The sequence below is a fragment of the Felis catus genome, chromosome D4 (genome assembly GCF_018350175.1).
Source record: "Felis catus isolate Fca126 chromosome D4, F.catus_Fca126_mat1.0, whole genome shotgun sequence".
NCBI classification, from domain to species: domain Eukaryota; kingdom Metazoa; phylum Chordata; class Mammalia; order Carnivora; family Felidae; genus Felis; species Felis catus.
This window is the reverse complement of record NC_058380.1, coordinates 28,678,704-28,693,037: the sequence shown is the minus strand read 5'-3', so window position 1 is coordinate 28,693,037 and position 14,334 is coordinate 28,678,704. Positions and strand designations below refer to the sequence as shown.

The following is a 14,334-nucleotide window of genomic DNA, read 5'->3' as shown; positions in this document are numbered from 1 at the left end:
TAGACCCTTTCTCTTCTTAGGAAAGTGATCTTGCCTAAAATAAGATTCTTTGCTAATAATTTCCCTTTTTCTGTTCCCTCTCTACCTTTACAAACCTGTCTTTTTCTGTAGCTCTTGGAGCTGTCTTCTACTTGCTAGATAGATGAGAAGCTGCCTGATTCATAAATCCTTCATGAATCCTTCATGAACCATAAATCCTTCATTGAACCAATTAGCTCTTTATAATTTACTTGGTTGAGTTTTTGTTATTTAACAGCCTTATTCTACAGAAAGTTAATATATTGAAAACTGACCCCACTTCTACTTCGAAATGGTTTTATTTTAAAAGGTAAAACTTTATACATCAGTACAAAATATAAAAATTCAGAAGTTATTAGGAAAATCAATCATACAAAGCTGTTCAAAGCAGTATTTAAAGAAGTGACATTTTACTGGTATAAAATGTGACAGAATCAAATCACAAGTTCGAGCTCCAAGTGTTTTGTTTCACCCAATAAGGTGTGGTCAGTTGTAAGATAAAATTCTTCTTCGTAGTATTCTGTTCCCAATCAAGGTCTTCTACAGAGATCATCTCATACAACAGGAAAGCTGGCCATGGTGGCGATTCCACAGTGGTTTTTCCGGTCTTTGGCCATCTTTATGTAGCCATCTATGCCCCAATTTGCACCCCAGCTGAAAGAAGACAGCGTTTGCCATTTATTACAAACAAACACATTTGTCTTTATGAACAACAATACCCGATACTGAGCAGTGCACCAGAGGCTACGGCAGATTCAGGAAGAATCAGGAGAGGCCATTCTTGTTCATGATTGGATTCTAACCCAGCACAGAATTCTATCCCCAGACCTTTCACAGACTGCAAAATGAGAGACCCCAAAGCACTTGGGATCAGATGTGTTTCTGAAATAACGAAAAATTTCCAATTTAGAAATGCAGTGGTACCAAAACTATAGCACTACCTCAGCAAGCTTGAGACAGTGTCTTCATGTTGTCATGAAATGAATATGTCTGTGTTTCCCCTACGTAGGGTAAAGACTTCTGTGATTTCAGAAGTGTGCTCAAGGGTTTGAGAACATGCCTCCAAACACTGATTTAGGAAAGGATTCCCTTTTCAATTTTAAAGATAAGTATTTTTAGCTTCTTATACCTGTTCTTGACAATCCAATATGTTTTGTTTATCGACTGTCCTATTTCAGTGCCATAGCCAATCACCAGAACACCATGGTCCAGGTCTTCACTGCTGCAGTCTGGATCATAATAAATGCCTGGAAAAGTGAAACTCAATGCTAGGGTGAGGATTCCCACGTGACATGTGATAGCAACCCAGCCTATCAACCAGAGTAAGGGAGGCATTTCAACCTTCAGCGAAATGACATAACACCAGATAAGAGTTAAAAGCAGATCTTTTCTGAGCTAGGCTAGGGATTGAGGCTCTCATCTAGTACCGGCAGAAAGACAATTTGGCAAGAAGCATAAAACAACCTGTCAAGAGGCTTCAAAGAGCACTCATTGAAACCTTGTGATTTGACTTTTAGGATGTCAGCTTAAGGAAACAGCACAGAACACTAAATTACTTGAGCCAAGGGATTCTGTCCAATCTCAACAACAGTGGGTAAAATTCTTTGGAATGTTTCATAGTCTAACAATTAGAAAAAAGTAAATTAAAGTATGCCAATTGAACTATATAGCCATTTAAATATATTTATGGCGTACTTAAAATTGTGGGGATGTGGTTCAAGTCATGTCAAACAAACAACAGGCACAAAAATTACATGTACAGAATGATGTTAAATCTACACCCTCCAAAATTCTACATCGACTTCTACATAACAAAGAGTCAATCTTGCTGTACCTTATGGTGGTTTCCCCATTTTTCTGCCTAAATTTCTACATAGAGCTTACCTTCATGATAGAACTGGAAGGTAAAATGGCTTGCATCTATACCAACAGAGATGGGACCCTTGGTTGCTACAGCCACCATGAGGGCCTTCTCCTGCTGAGGGATGTCAAAGAAGCCAGTGTCATTGGCAGCAGAATCCTGGGGCTTGTATTTGCAGGATTCATCCTTTCAAAGGTGAAGGGGAAAAGACTTGATTACTACCATCCACTGGGAACATGACTTCAAGACAGCTTACAGGTAAAAGATTTCCAAGTCAGGTTTGTTAACGCTGAAATGCTATTGGTTGTTTTGAAATGGAAATATTCGCTGCTGTGTATTTAATGAGACACTCTCAGTCTACCTGTCCATAAGAATTTTGTTGCTCTGAAGAAATTTGCAATATATATAGAACGGTATGTATATCACCACATAACATAGAAATAGGAACAGCTATATGGTAATGATCTAAGCAGAGAAATGTGCCTGGCCGATACAATTTAATGACAGATCTGACAGTTTGCAGATCTAGAGTCTACAATTTAAAATGTGCATATTCATATTAAGCGATGCCTGGGTGGCTTAGTCGGTTAAGCGGTTAAAGCGTCTGACTTCAGCTCGGGTCATGACCTCATGATTCGTGAGTTCGAGCCCCGCATTGGGTTCTGTGCTGAGAGCTCAGAGCCTGGAGCCTGCTTCAGATTCTGTGTCTCCTTCTCTCTCTGCCCCTCCTCTACTCTCTCTCTCTCTCTCTTTCTCAAAAATAAATAAACGTTAAAAATGAAATGCACATGTTAAATGTGGTATCTGTTTTCTTCAAATGTATTTAACTCTAAGAAACAGAACTGGAATGACAGGTAAAGAGCTCCACTTACCTGTGCATGATATGGATAGGACTCCTCTGAGTCCAGGCCTCCGTTGTCCTTAACATACTGGAAGGCATTATTCATTAGGCCACCATTGCAACCCTCATTGCCTTCAGCCTGAGAGCAGTCCACCAGGTTCTGCTCACTCAGTGAAACAAGTTTGCCAGTTTTCCGGAACATCTGTCCTTCAAGAGCACCAGTTGCACTAAAAGCCCAACAAGAACCACACGGACCCTGAAAACAAATCATAAAGCTCTCAGTCTATAAAACAAATATCAAGATTTGACAACAGCCCACAGATTTGAAAACTCTTAAAACATGGCGAACTGCACATTGTTTCTCAGTCTACCATAGCAAGGATACTGATTCCTTTAGCCTTTACTCTTGAGAGGGACCTGCTGAACACTGTCCCACCTGATCCTTCACGGGAGTTACATAGCCTTTCTCTCTCCAGTCCACAGATGAAGGGATCTTAGCAAAGAGAGGTGCTTGGAACATTTTCCCCTTCTTGTGCTTCTGCATTTGAAGGCCATTCATCACCTGCTTGAATTCTTCATTGGTCTTCAAGGAAAAGGGAATACAATGTTTGACAAGCATGAGATTTTTTGGTAAAGTATTGGGGAGAGGAAGCACAAAAAGTCAGCAATCCATGCCACACTCACCATGTCACCAAAGCCATTCATTGCCACCGTGAAGCTGTGTTTCCCTTGGCTGTGTTCCCAATTGTGCTGTCTGATCATTTTCATATTCTTCTTCCACACCTCTCTCCTCCATCCTTCTTCATCCTGGAGACAAACATATAATTCATCATCTTTATTTCTATTTAAAACCAACTCACCTGCACCAAGCGGGTGTGCTCACAGACAGGAGGATAAACCACAGCCAGGGATGGCCTGATGCTTCTGTGAGCTGTTCTCCAGCAACCACACAGAAGGACATGTGCCCACGTTGTGTACAGTCAAGGTGCCCCGCTTACTGCCTTGGTAAGAGCGGCCTCAAGAAGCTACTCCCTGCTACGAACTCCCACCAGCACAGACTGTTCTCTGCGGGGGTCCCTCTGTGCAGCTTAAATGTTACCAACCATGCCATATAGCTTCCCGTGTGTTGCTTTCCACTGGGACCATAGTTCATCTAAGCTCTGGTTGAGTTGCGGAGCAGCTGAGGCTATTCCCAAGCAAAGGGCAGCCAGGAAGAGAGAAGGATGCATGCTTCAAAACCTAGAAAGGGAAATGAGTTTCTAATTAGACCAAGCCATCCTCCTTTCTTCTGAGATGTTAGAGCCACTAAGGTGGAATTGAATTTATCCTCCCGAGTGTTTGCACAGGGCTGTGAAGGAAGCCTGAGGATGTGGGATGTGCTGGGGGCCTGCTGCCCTGCTCCCCTCCCTCAGACCCGCCTCCCACTTTGCAAGGGATTTCGATCTTGGCGCAGGGAGGGGAGGGCCTCGCAGCGCGGCGTCGGAGGCTCAGGCTGCCGCGTAAGGAGAGGTCAGGCCCGGGGACAGCGCCTCCTGGGAGCCACGAACCTCCGACCCCCAAGGCAGGTGGCCTCGCTGGTTCCTCGGATGGCCCCCCTGCTCGGGTTTGGCGGGGGCAGACCAGCTGTGGTAGGTGCAGCTGAGCAATCTCAGTCACAGGTGCAGGTCGGGGGGGTCCAGAAGGCCCTGCACTGGGCCCGCAGCCGCCCGTTTAAGACCTAGGATTCGGCCCGGCCAGCCCCGCCCTGCTCGCCTTGCTCAGGCTGCGAGTGGCTGAGCCAGCCTGTGGGCGGGGCCTCTGTGCCCTGGAGCTCTGCGCGCCCGGGGAGTATGTTGCCTGGATCAATTGTCCCAGAGAGGAGGCCATACCTGCTTCAGTGGCCCCGGGGGAGGTGAGCGGGGGGGACCAGTGACAGCCCCGTGGAGGGGTCCGGCGTCTCCCTGGGGACCCGGATCAACTAATTACCACGAATTTATGTGTTGGCAGGTGTTTCACGTAAAGAACCTCACAGGGAGCCCCAAGTGGGTTTTCAGCGTCACCCTTCCTGTCCTTTAGTTCTAGCGTTTTGGGTTAAAATCTCCCGGAGGGCTGGCGGAGGATGCAGAGCCCACAGGAGGAGGTGTTATCACTGTGTCAGGATGGGATGCCCCTGGGTTATGGAAGAATCTGGAGAGGGCTGACAATGCCCCACGCGGGGCATGCGCTGGGCAAGGCTCAAGTCCTTTCAGGGAAAGGGGGCAGACGGGGAGGGGTGTCCGGGGAAGGCGTGGCATTTGGTAAGGCTCCTGTCCTGCCTCCCCCAGGCAGGGATTCTACTTCCCTCTTAAGTCTTTCTCAGAACTGACAGAAACGTGTCATTTACAGAAAAATCTGGCTTAATAAAAGAAAGGCAAAATGTAGAAACTGCTTTTTCTTTCCCACTCTCTGTGTTATGGAGTATTATGTTCCTCAGCATCCGACATGTTTTTCTTTAGATTTAAGAAATTTGCTTGAATGAGTTTTACTTCGGTGGTTATTACTTTAATTTACATGTAATGCCAGGATTTCCATGGCAGTTTGTAAGAATATTTTCAATGGAGGAAAATATGTTTATATATGAATATTAATTTATGTAACTAAGCGTTTAAGAAACACAACTGGAAATGTAACTAGCTGGGAAATGTGCCAGGATTTTCAGGAGATGTTGAAATTAAAAATACATTTGACTGAACTAGCTCCTGGTATCAGGGCAAGCTACTATTACCTGAGGCTTCTATTTGTGGGAGGTTGGGTGGAGAAAGGGGCAGAAATGCATCCTGTACTTCCAATGTAATTAATAATGACTCTCATCTGTGGGAGAAAGTCAAGTCCTTCTCCCATGACATGGGGTCGGAGGGACAGGCCCTGCTGCCTGGGGCATGTGGGTCCCGCCTTCTCATCACGCTGACACAGCCCTGAGGGGTCACCGGTGGGCCTTCCGCTTCCCTCAGCCTCCTCCATCTGACCATTTCCTTTATGCTCCCTGGTGCTTCAGCAGTTCTGTCCCCAGTGGCCAAAAGAAACATTCAAAAACCTTTCTAGAAAGTTGTCAGCAACCCACGGATGACCTTAAACAAAGCTAGCCATATTTTTTAGAGGAAGTGATATTTTGGGCAAGGAATTTCCATTTGAGCTAGAGTTAGTTTTTTCCCTTTTGAAAATCATTTTATGTTTTCTTTTTTCTTTTTATTTATTTTTTTTTAAAGATTTTTTTTTTCAAAGTTTATTTATTTTTGGGACAGAGAGAGACAGAGCATGAACGGGGGAGGGGCAGAGAGAGAGGGAGACACAGAGTCCGAAACAGGCTCCAGGCTCTGAGCCATCAGCCCGGAGCCTGACGCGGGGCTCGAACTCACGGACCGCGAGATCATGACCTGGCTAAAGTCGGACGCCCAACCGACTGCGCCACCCAGGCACCCCTTTATTTTTTTTTTAAGTTTATTTTTAAGAGAGAGCGTGAGCAGGGGAGGGGCAGAGAGAGAGGGAGACACAGAATCCGAAGCAGGCTCTAGGCTCTGAGATGTCAGCACAGATCCTGACGCGGGGCTTAAACTCAGGAACTGCAAGATCGTGACCTAAGCTGAACTCGGATGCTCGACCCACTGAGCCACCCAGGCGCCTCTTTGTTCATGTTTTCTACTTAATTCAGAATTTTTTGGATTTATAACAGCTAGAGCTAATGAATCTAACATGCAGAGTGCAGAGAAAGAAAAAAGAAATCTTACAGAAGTTTTGAACTAAAGTACTTCTGCAATGCAACAAGGCATCCCCCCTTTTATAGGCACCATGGAGTTGGCTGGACTCCTTGGAGCCATAGGCAACTGGCCCTAATAGTTCAATGAACTACAAAACAAAACAATGATCTGTCATTCCACGATTATGCCTCCATTCCCTAGGTCTGGAGGGGAGATAGCATTCATTCATTCAACAAATACTTATTTTAGGCCAATCATATATCAGGTGAGTGGTGAACATGGTGGTTGGCAGGCAAGAGACATGATATGTAAATAAATATTTACTAATTCAGGCCATTGATTTTAAAGCAAAACAGTTTCAGTTTCAAGTTTTGATTCTGCTTCTCAACAGTCATGTAACTTTGGCAAGACACTTCACCTTGGAGGGTCTATATTCTCACCTGTCAAAGGGAATAAAAAATGTCTATTTCTAAGGATTATAGAGGATATGATGGTCAGCATACAATCCCTAGAATGTAGCTACTATTATTATGCTAAATGATGTTCTGGAATTTAAGAGGGCTCTTATCATCAAAACATCCTTGTTGGTGTCATATCTTAAGATATGTCACTGAAAGTTTTAGAATATCAGACAGTCCAGATATAATAGGACACATGATAAGCCCTTGAGGGCTGTGGGGCAGGGGGCGAACACCTGAGGTCACCAGACCCAGCAGAGGTGGACAGAGGATTAGGGACACGAGGCCACAAGTCTCAGCTGGAGCCATGCCAACATGCTGCCTCCGGTGTGCTCTGTGCTCAAGGCTGGATGGAGAGTGAAGGACAAAGGTGACCTTGGAGACTCTCAACCAAACCAGCTTCCATCATCATGACTTCCCCCCCAGCATTTCCCTGCTTGTGGAGCCCCCAAATGTGCACGATGCACTGAAATAGGTCAACTGTGGGCAGACTGTTGGCAAAATGCAATGCTCAGTCCAGGCCTCGTCTTGGTGAACCTTGGTCATCGGTGATCCATCTGGGAATCTGGTGTTCTTCCCCCTCTTGCATGTTCTCAGAAAAATAACAGGCAAGTGAAAAATGACTTTGTAGATGTCTAGTGGATCCACTCTCCAATTGGTCCTGGCAAACTGAACTTGCCAACAAATATGAGTGAACAGTTGCCTTAAAATTTCAGTCTCTAGGTCCTGATCTATTTGTAATCTAATGGAAAAGGCAGTGGTTTTTTTTGTAAATATAGAGTATGTGGCTGTTTTATTCCCAAGAGGAACAATTAACCAACCAGTTACCTGGCTCATGAACCACAATGTCACACATTCCTTATATTGTGCCCCTGGGGATGGGACAGTAAGCGCATTGTCACCCTGGCTTGTCTCGTCCCATTAGAGTTTTTATGAACAACTTGGCAGTGGCTGTTTTCAAGGACTCTCAGAGGGACCTTGGCCATTGTCCTTCTGGGAGTTTTTTCTGTTTTTTCTTTGGTTCCTTCTGTTTCTTCTTTTTCTTTCCTCCCTCCCCCCCTTTCTTTGCTAAAAAAACAAAACAGTCATTACGAAAAACTTTAAAAGTACAGATAAGCAAAAGAAGGGGAAAAAATGCATCCAAAATTCTGGTCTTTGTGGCTTCTTGAAGCCAGTAGACAACTGGGATGTATGGCTCACTCACCAATGCTCTGCTTTGGATGATGGCCTTTGTTCACCATAATACCCCTTATCGTACCTTACAGATGAATGAACTGAAGCTTGGAGGGGCTTGGCAGCTTCCTCAGCTGGTGAGCAGGGAGTCAGGGTTTGATCTCAGGAGCTGTAACTCCAGACAAGGCAACACACAGGGCTGTACCAGACCCGGGATTGAAGGCTGGACATCAATAAAGATCATTAAAGAGAATTGCAGAGGACAATGGCTAATACTTTATGCTGCAGTGTGGGGACAGCAACCAAGGGACCACAGTCTTCCCTGGGCCCCCACATCATTACCCCAGGCACAGTTACTAACCACTGTCCACTCAACATTTCTGGAAAGTGCCTCTTGTGTCTGTGACTGTGTATGGGGAGACCTCCCTTCTCCCTGCAGGAACCATCACCCTCTTCTCCTAGAAGAAGATCCTCCACCCCTGAGTTATTTCTTCTAGAGTAGGTCTTAGGGTACAGTTGTCAGGGCTGAGGGAGACTGTATCAGATGCAGAGAGGGGCCCTGTAGTGGCCTGCAGACCTGTGTCATGTGTGACACAGGGAGTGATACTGTCTGAAATGTCTGTATTCTTTTCCTGTTTGTGTTCCATTTCTAGGGACAGGTCTACTCTACAACCAGGGACATCCTTGTCTCATAGACAATCAGAATTTTAACAACAGGAATGCAAAGAAGGGTCACTGTTCGGCACTTGACATTCCAATGAGAATTCCTGAGCCCAGGAGGGGCCTGAAAGCCAGGCTTTAAAGAGAGAGAAAAAGATTTTCTAATCCTAGGGCCCAGTCTGAAAACCTCCCATAATGTCATTGCAGGGAGGAATAAGTGTCCTTTGCCTATTGAGTGGGAGAGGGGAGAGGTGTCTCCCTAACACTGGGAGAGGGGCAGGAAGCTGCTCTGAAGGGAACCACTTGCCTACACTCATGCTTACACTCATGTGTGGCTGGTGGGCTCTGGAAGATTCCCAACATAGCCTTTGGCAAGGAGGGGTACAGGTCACATATTTGAAATGACCAAGAGTAGGAAACACAGACTGCCCATAAGACCCCAGGACCTTTGCACTCTCCATGAGGAGACACTTGTTGAAGAATGAAAGAGGCTAGATTTTGCATGAATGGTTCCAAGTCAGATTCATTTTAAGAATAATAAAGGAATATGAGAGTTCTCGACAGTGTGGACAGTGATTATACCCAAGGGCAGTGTTGGAGTCATGTTAAAGCTGAAAGGGACTCATTTCCCAAAAAATGAAAGGAAATGCACAGGGTTGCTGGAATGTGGGGGATTAAGGTTACTGCTTCTTCTTAGGCCATTCCTATCATTGCAGTGTAATCACTTAACTTCTAGTCCCACTCAGCCACTAACAGGGTGAAGGTTGACAAACAGAGAAAATGCCATAGTCTCTCTAATGGGTTAGGACATTTTTGCCGCATCAGCCATGTGCGCTCAGCCTGTGCCTCCTGGCTGGTGAACTCCTTCCCAGTTGAGTCTCCTCCACCTGAGTTGTGTGTTTTCCTGTTGCAAAGGGAATTGTCCTCAGTTGATGCCCCATGATTTTCCATACTGGAGTGTTTGGTGAGCTCCAGGCAGTCCGGGCACAACAAGATTCAGGCTGTGCCAAATGGATATACTAGAAAGGTCAGGGTGTGCTGCTAAGGATCACCTGCACAGGAAGAGATCCCGCCCCAGGTGCGCACGCGGCTTGGGTTGAATACAGGTGAAATGTGACCCCACTGCCCCCTCCTGCAGGCACCCTGCAGCAGTCTACAAAGAGTGCAAGCGTTTGCAGGGGCCAGACAGGAAATACGCTGCCTTAGGGAAGATGCACAGCCTGCTGCACCCCTGCTTGCTCAGAGCTCATGATCTAGACAGGTGGGGGAAGCACAGGGTCCCAGTTGGCTGGTCACACTCACAGGACAGCACCAGGGAGCTAGGCACGCCCTGCTCTCCCCTGAGTCTCCCAGGTGGTAAGGTTGAAAGGGTAACGTTCACTTCTTGTTGACTTTCTTTTGTGCAACCCGCCCCTCATTCAGCCAGAGCTATGCATTGCCTTGGAAAGTCTTAGGATTATTAAAATGTAATGATAGGAAAAAGAGTCACATGTTCAGTCTTTAACTTTCAAACCAAGATTTTTGAGCTCATGGCTTTCAACATAAACCCAGGCTTTATAAAGAGAGAGACACTGTGCTACCAATTGCCAAAAAAACTCATGAAAGGCTGTGCACCCTATGCTGTCCTGACTCAAGATCATTTTGTCTTCCACTATACATGTCTTTAGGAGATTGAAAACAATAGCAAGCAGCATAATCACTATTTTAACAAATATTTATGTGGCTATTGTAGACGTGGAACCCAGGTTTCTTCTATTTAAAAAAGTTTTTTTCTTAACATTTACTTATATTTGAAAGAGAGACAGAGTGTGAGCAGGGGAGGGGCAGAGAGAGAGGGAGACACAGAATCCCAAACGGGCTCCAGGCTCTGAGCTGTCAGCACAAAGCCTGAGGCCGTGTTCCAACTCACAACCTCGAGATCATGACCTGAGCCAAAGTCTGACGATTAACAGACTGAGCCACCCAAGTGCCCCAGATATCAAGGTTTCTATGTAACCTGGAGGCAGAACAGGGATGGGAAATTCAGGAGGCAAGTGTCAGCGCACTTATGAATTAAAAACTACTTTCCCTTTCCTTATCCTGGGCTTTTTTGGAGCAGAGACCTGTCAACCCTTGTGTTTCATGACAGGGCCATGGTCTGACCTGTGTGTGACTCCAGGTTTTCTCCTAACACTGAGATCTGTTACATGTTTCAAGAGCAGCCAGAATCACTTGTCTTCCCAAAGTGAGGCCCTGCCTGTGGAACACAGGGTGAGTTTTACAGTGTCAGGGGATGGGATCCACACGGCCATGAAATATTACATGGAAAAGGGCCTGTGGGCTTTCCCTGCATTTCTACACACAATACAGAACAAACCATACAGTAAACTTTTTAAAATCACAACAATGTGTTCAATAGTTTAGTGAAGTAGAGAAATAAGGACCACTGGGTGATTTTTTTCTTAAGGTTAAATTATTTAATTGAAATAAATATCCAATATTCCAAGACTGTACCTTTTTTGATTTTTGAAATCTACTCTTTCTTTTATGATGTCTTTACATATGAAAGACAAATTTTAGTGGGTTGCTTGGTTGGTTTGGCTCGGCCAGTGGAGCACGTGACTTTTTTTTTTTTTTTTTTAATTTATTTTTGGGACAGAGAGAGACAGAGCATGAACGGGCGAGGGGCAGAGAGAGAGGGAGACACAGAATCGGAAACAGGCTCCAGGCTCCGAGCCATCAGCCCAGAGCCTGACGGGGGGCTCGAACTCACGGACCGCGAGATCGTGACCTGGCTGAAGTCGGACGCTTAACCGACTGCGCCACCCAGGCGCCCCACACGTGACTCTTAATCTCAGGGTTGTAAATTCGAACCTCATGTAGAGATTACCTAAAAATAAAATCTTTAAAAAATATATGTTTTTTGTGATGACTGGTGACAACAGTTTCTAAGTGGTCTTACTTTGTATAAGAAAGTGTCAGCCCCTATGTTCTTCGTGAAATTTTACTATTTCATGAAAATCCCAAAGTATGGGAACCACTGGCACACAGTAGGGCTTCTCAGGGTTGAGGAGTCGGTAGATGAGAAAACAGCTTCTCACCTTCATTGGAAAACAGCTTCAGGCTACACTCTTTGAGGATACAGAATAGTACAATTAATTTTTATTTCTTATTTTTAGGACAGCATTCTTGCCAAAATGATGAATGAGAACCTAACCGGGCCTGAAGTCCACCTTTGTCCCGACTATGGAGGATAAGTTAGGTGTCAGCAGGAGAAAGCAATCAGATAAGACCACAAATCAGAACATTCTAGAAGATAACCGTTTTTGCATGTTGGCCCTGGGGCTGAGTGTTCTCCACATGAAAGAAGAGTCTTTCTTGGCATCTTCACCATTTACAGTGATAAGGTCCCCCAGTCCTTTCCCAATGGGAAGGGGGCAGGGCCCCCAGCTGGATGGCAGGCCTCCAGGAGCAGGGATGTGAGGAGGCTGGAGAAGTGGGGACCTGGGCCAGGTGGCAGGGGAGACTCTCACGGAGAAGAACCCAGAGCACTGGTAAGGCTGTGTCCCCAACAAGGGGAGCCCGCAGAGGAACTCAACCCCTCAAACCAGACGGAGAAGGACGATGACCCCCACAGACTGGTTAACCAGAGTTGACAATCAAGAAACATTCAAAATAGGTCACTAGATAAAAAAACTCCTCATCAGAAAAGCCTACAGCGTTCAATAAGAAAAAAATACAACATGATAGAGGTTCCCCAGATTTGAAAATAATCCTAAAAATGTGCATGGTAGTACCAAGAATACATTTTGAAACTGAAAGTTTTCTAAACTATCAGTAACTATAATTACTGACAAATCATTTTCATTTCTCATGTTGGAATGCTTGAATCATCTTTCTGTTTTGGTCAGAGTGCTATTATGAAATCTGTTATATGTAGCAAAAACTGTATTAAAAGCATAATGAGGTGTGTCAACAGTCTATCCATATAGTAATGCATTCTGGGGAAAAAGGAAACCAGAGAAAGAGCCATATAAATACAAGAAGTGCTTCTCTCCTCAGTAAGAAGTGCTTCTCTCCTTGGACTTTAATTGTCATGTGACAAAGCAAAAAAAAAAAAAAATTCATATCCAATCCAAAATACAGAAGAAAAGTTCAGGAACTTGGTTATCCCAGCTTGCTTGCTTGTTTTCTTTCTTTCTTTCTTTCTTTCTTTCTTTCTTTCTTTCTTTCTTTCTTTCTTTCATGTTTATTTATTTATTTTTGAGAGGAAAAGATAAAGAGCGAGTGGGGGAGGGGCAAAGAAAGAGGGAGACAAGAGAATCTCAAGCAGGCTCTGCACTGTCAGCCCAGAGCGCAATGTTGGGCTCAAACCCACGAACTGTGAGATCATGACCTGAGCCAAAAACTAAAGTTAGACACTTAACTGCCTGAGCCACTCAGGCACCCCTCTCAGCTTTATTTCTAATAGGGAAAAATGTGTGTTTCATGGTAGGGAACATGTAAGTGCATGCAGCCATTAACACTGTACTTTCTGAAGAGCTTCTAATAACATTGAATTATTGCTGTTATGACACATTAGGTGAAAAAAGGCAGGATGTAGGGGCGCCTGGGTGGCACAGTTAGTTAAGCATCTGACTCCTGATCTTGGCTCACGTCATGATGTCACGTCATGATATCTCAGGTCGTGAGTTCGAGCCCCACATCGGGCTCTGTTCTAATGTGGAGAGCCTGCTTGGGATTCTGCCTCTCCTTCTCTGTGCCTCTCCCCCACTTATGTTCTCTCTCTCTCTCTAAGATGAATAAATAAACATTAAAAAATAATTTTAAAAAGGCAGGATGTAAAACTGTACATTTTCTGATTTCAGTTACATTAAAATATGTCTAGGAAAAAAATTGAAGGGAATAAAAACTTTCATTGCATCAAATTGTCCTCAAATCCCAGAGGGTTGTTGCCCGAGTTCCAGGGAGAGCCAGCACCAAAGGACTTTGTTTCGCTGACTTCTAGTACACTGGATTGTCAGCAATAAATTCCACGTTTCTCTGTACCATGTGAGGGCTGGTCACAGAATCACATGATTCACAGGAGTCAGCACCAGTCTCCCTATAAGATGACTATAAGATGACTGGCCTTCTCTTCTTGGAAGACAGAAAGATTATCATCAGTACTGGCTGTGATGCAACCCGAGGGCTCTGCAAGACCCTGTGGGGCTCACACAGGGTGGGGATGGTGGGGAGCTGGGGGGAAGAAGACAGTCCTCACCTGCTCTGTGAGCCTCCCTAACTGTGGGGAACAGGCACTCATGGATGGATCGGTGAGGGTCATGACTCGTGGCCGGGAGAACAGGTCTTTAGGGACAGAGAATCCTTTAGTTTGTGAAACACACACTCACATATACACAAGCATATATAAAATACACACACTATACAGGTACACACACATGAAAACACACTTATGCACATATATACACAGGCATACTCTCTCACACACACATTATGCATGTATGTACCCACATACAATTTACCTATAGGCACAATACACAGTTACACATATGCATCTGCAGATATGCATGACACATATACTTATGCACATACACTTATGCACATATATACAGATGCACACATATGCAT

At 44.9% G+C, this 14,334-nt stretch overlaps 1 protein-coding gene across 1 annotated transcript; it reads right to left on the bottom strand.

Annotated features, from left to right (window-relative positions):
* Positions 1–301: 301 nt before the first annotated feature.
* Positions 302–4,458, bottom strand: LOC101087880 (procathepsin L-like). Its single transcript, XM_003995465.6, has 8 exons — positions 4,268–4,458; positions 3,824–3,959; positions 3,405–3,527; positions 3,157–3,303; positions 2,752–2,976; positions 1,903–2,065; positions 1,148–1,265; positions 302–672 (listed from the first exon to the last, which is right to left on the bottom strand). Exons 2-8 carry the CDS (start codon positions 3,947–3,949, stop codon positions 573–575), a joined length of 1,002 nt encoding a protein of 333 aa, XP_003995514.1. The 5' UTR covers positions 3,950–3,959; positions 4,268–4,458; the 3' UTR covers positions 302–572.
* Between the last annotated feature and the right edge of the window lie 9,876 nt (positions 4,459–14,334).

Bases quoted from the DNA above. Each gene is read 5' to 3' on its own strand.
- LOC101087880 (XM_003995465.6), bottom strand. From the start codon at position 3,949: ATGCATCCTTCTCTCTTCCTGGCTGCCCTTTGCTTGGGAATAGCCTCA. The intron at 2,977-3,156 runs GTGGGACAGTGT...ATTTGTTTTCAG, and splicing joins TAACTCCCGTGAAGGATCAG to GGTCCGTGTGGTTCTTGTTG. The intron at 673-1,147 runs GTATAAGAAGCT...GTCTTCTTTCAG, and splicing joins TATTGGATTGTCAAGAACAG to CTGGGGTGCAAATTGGGGCA.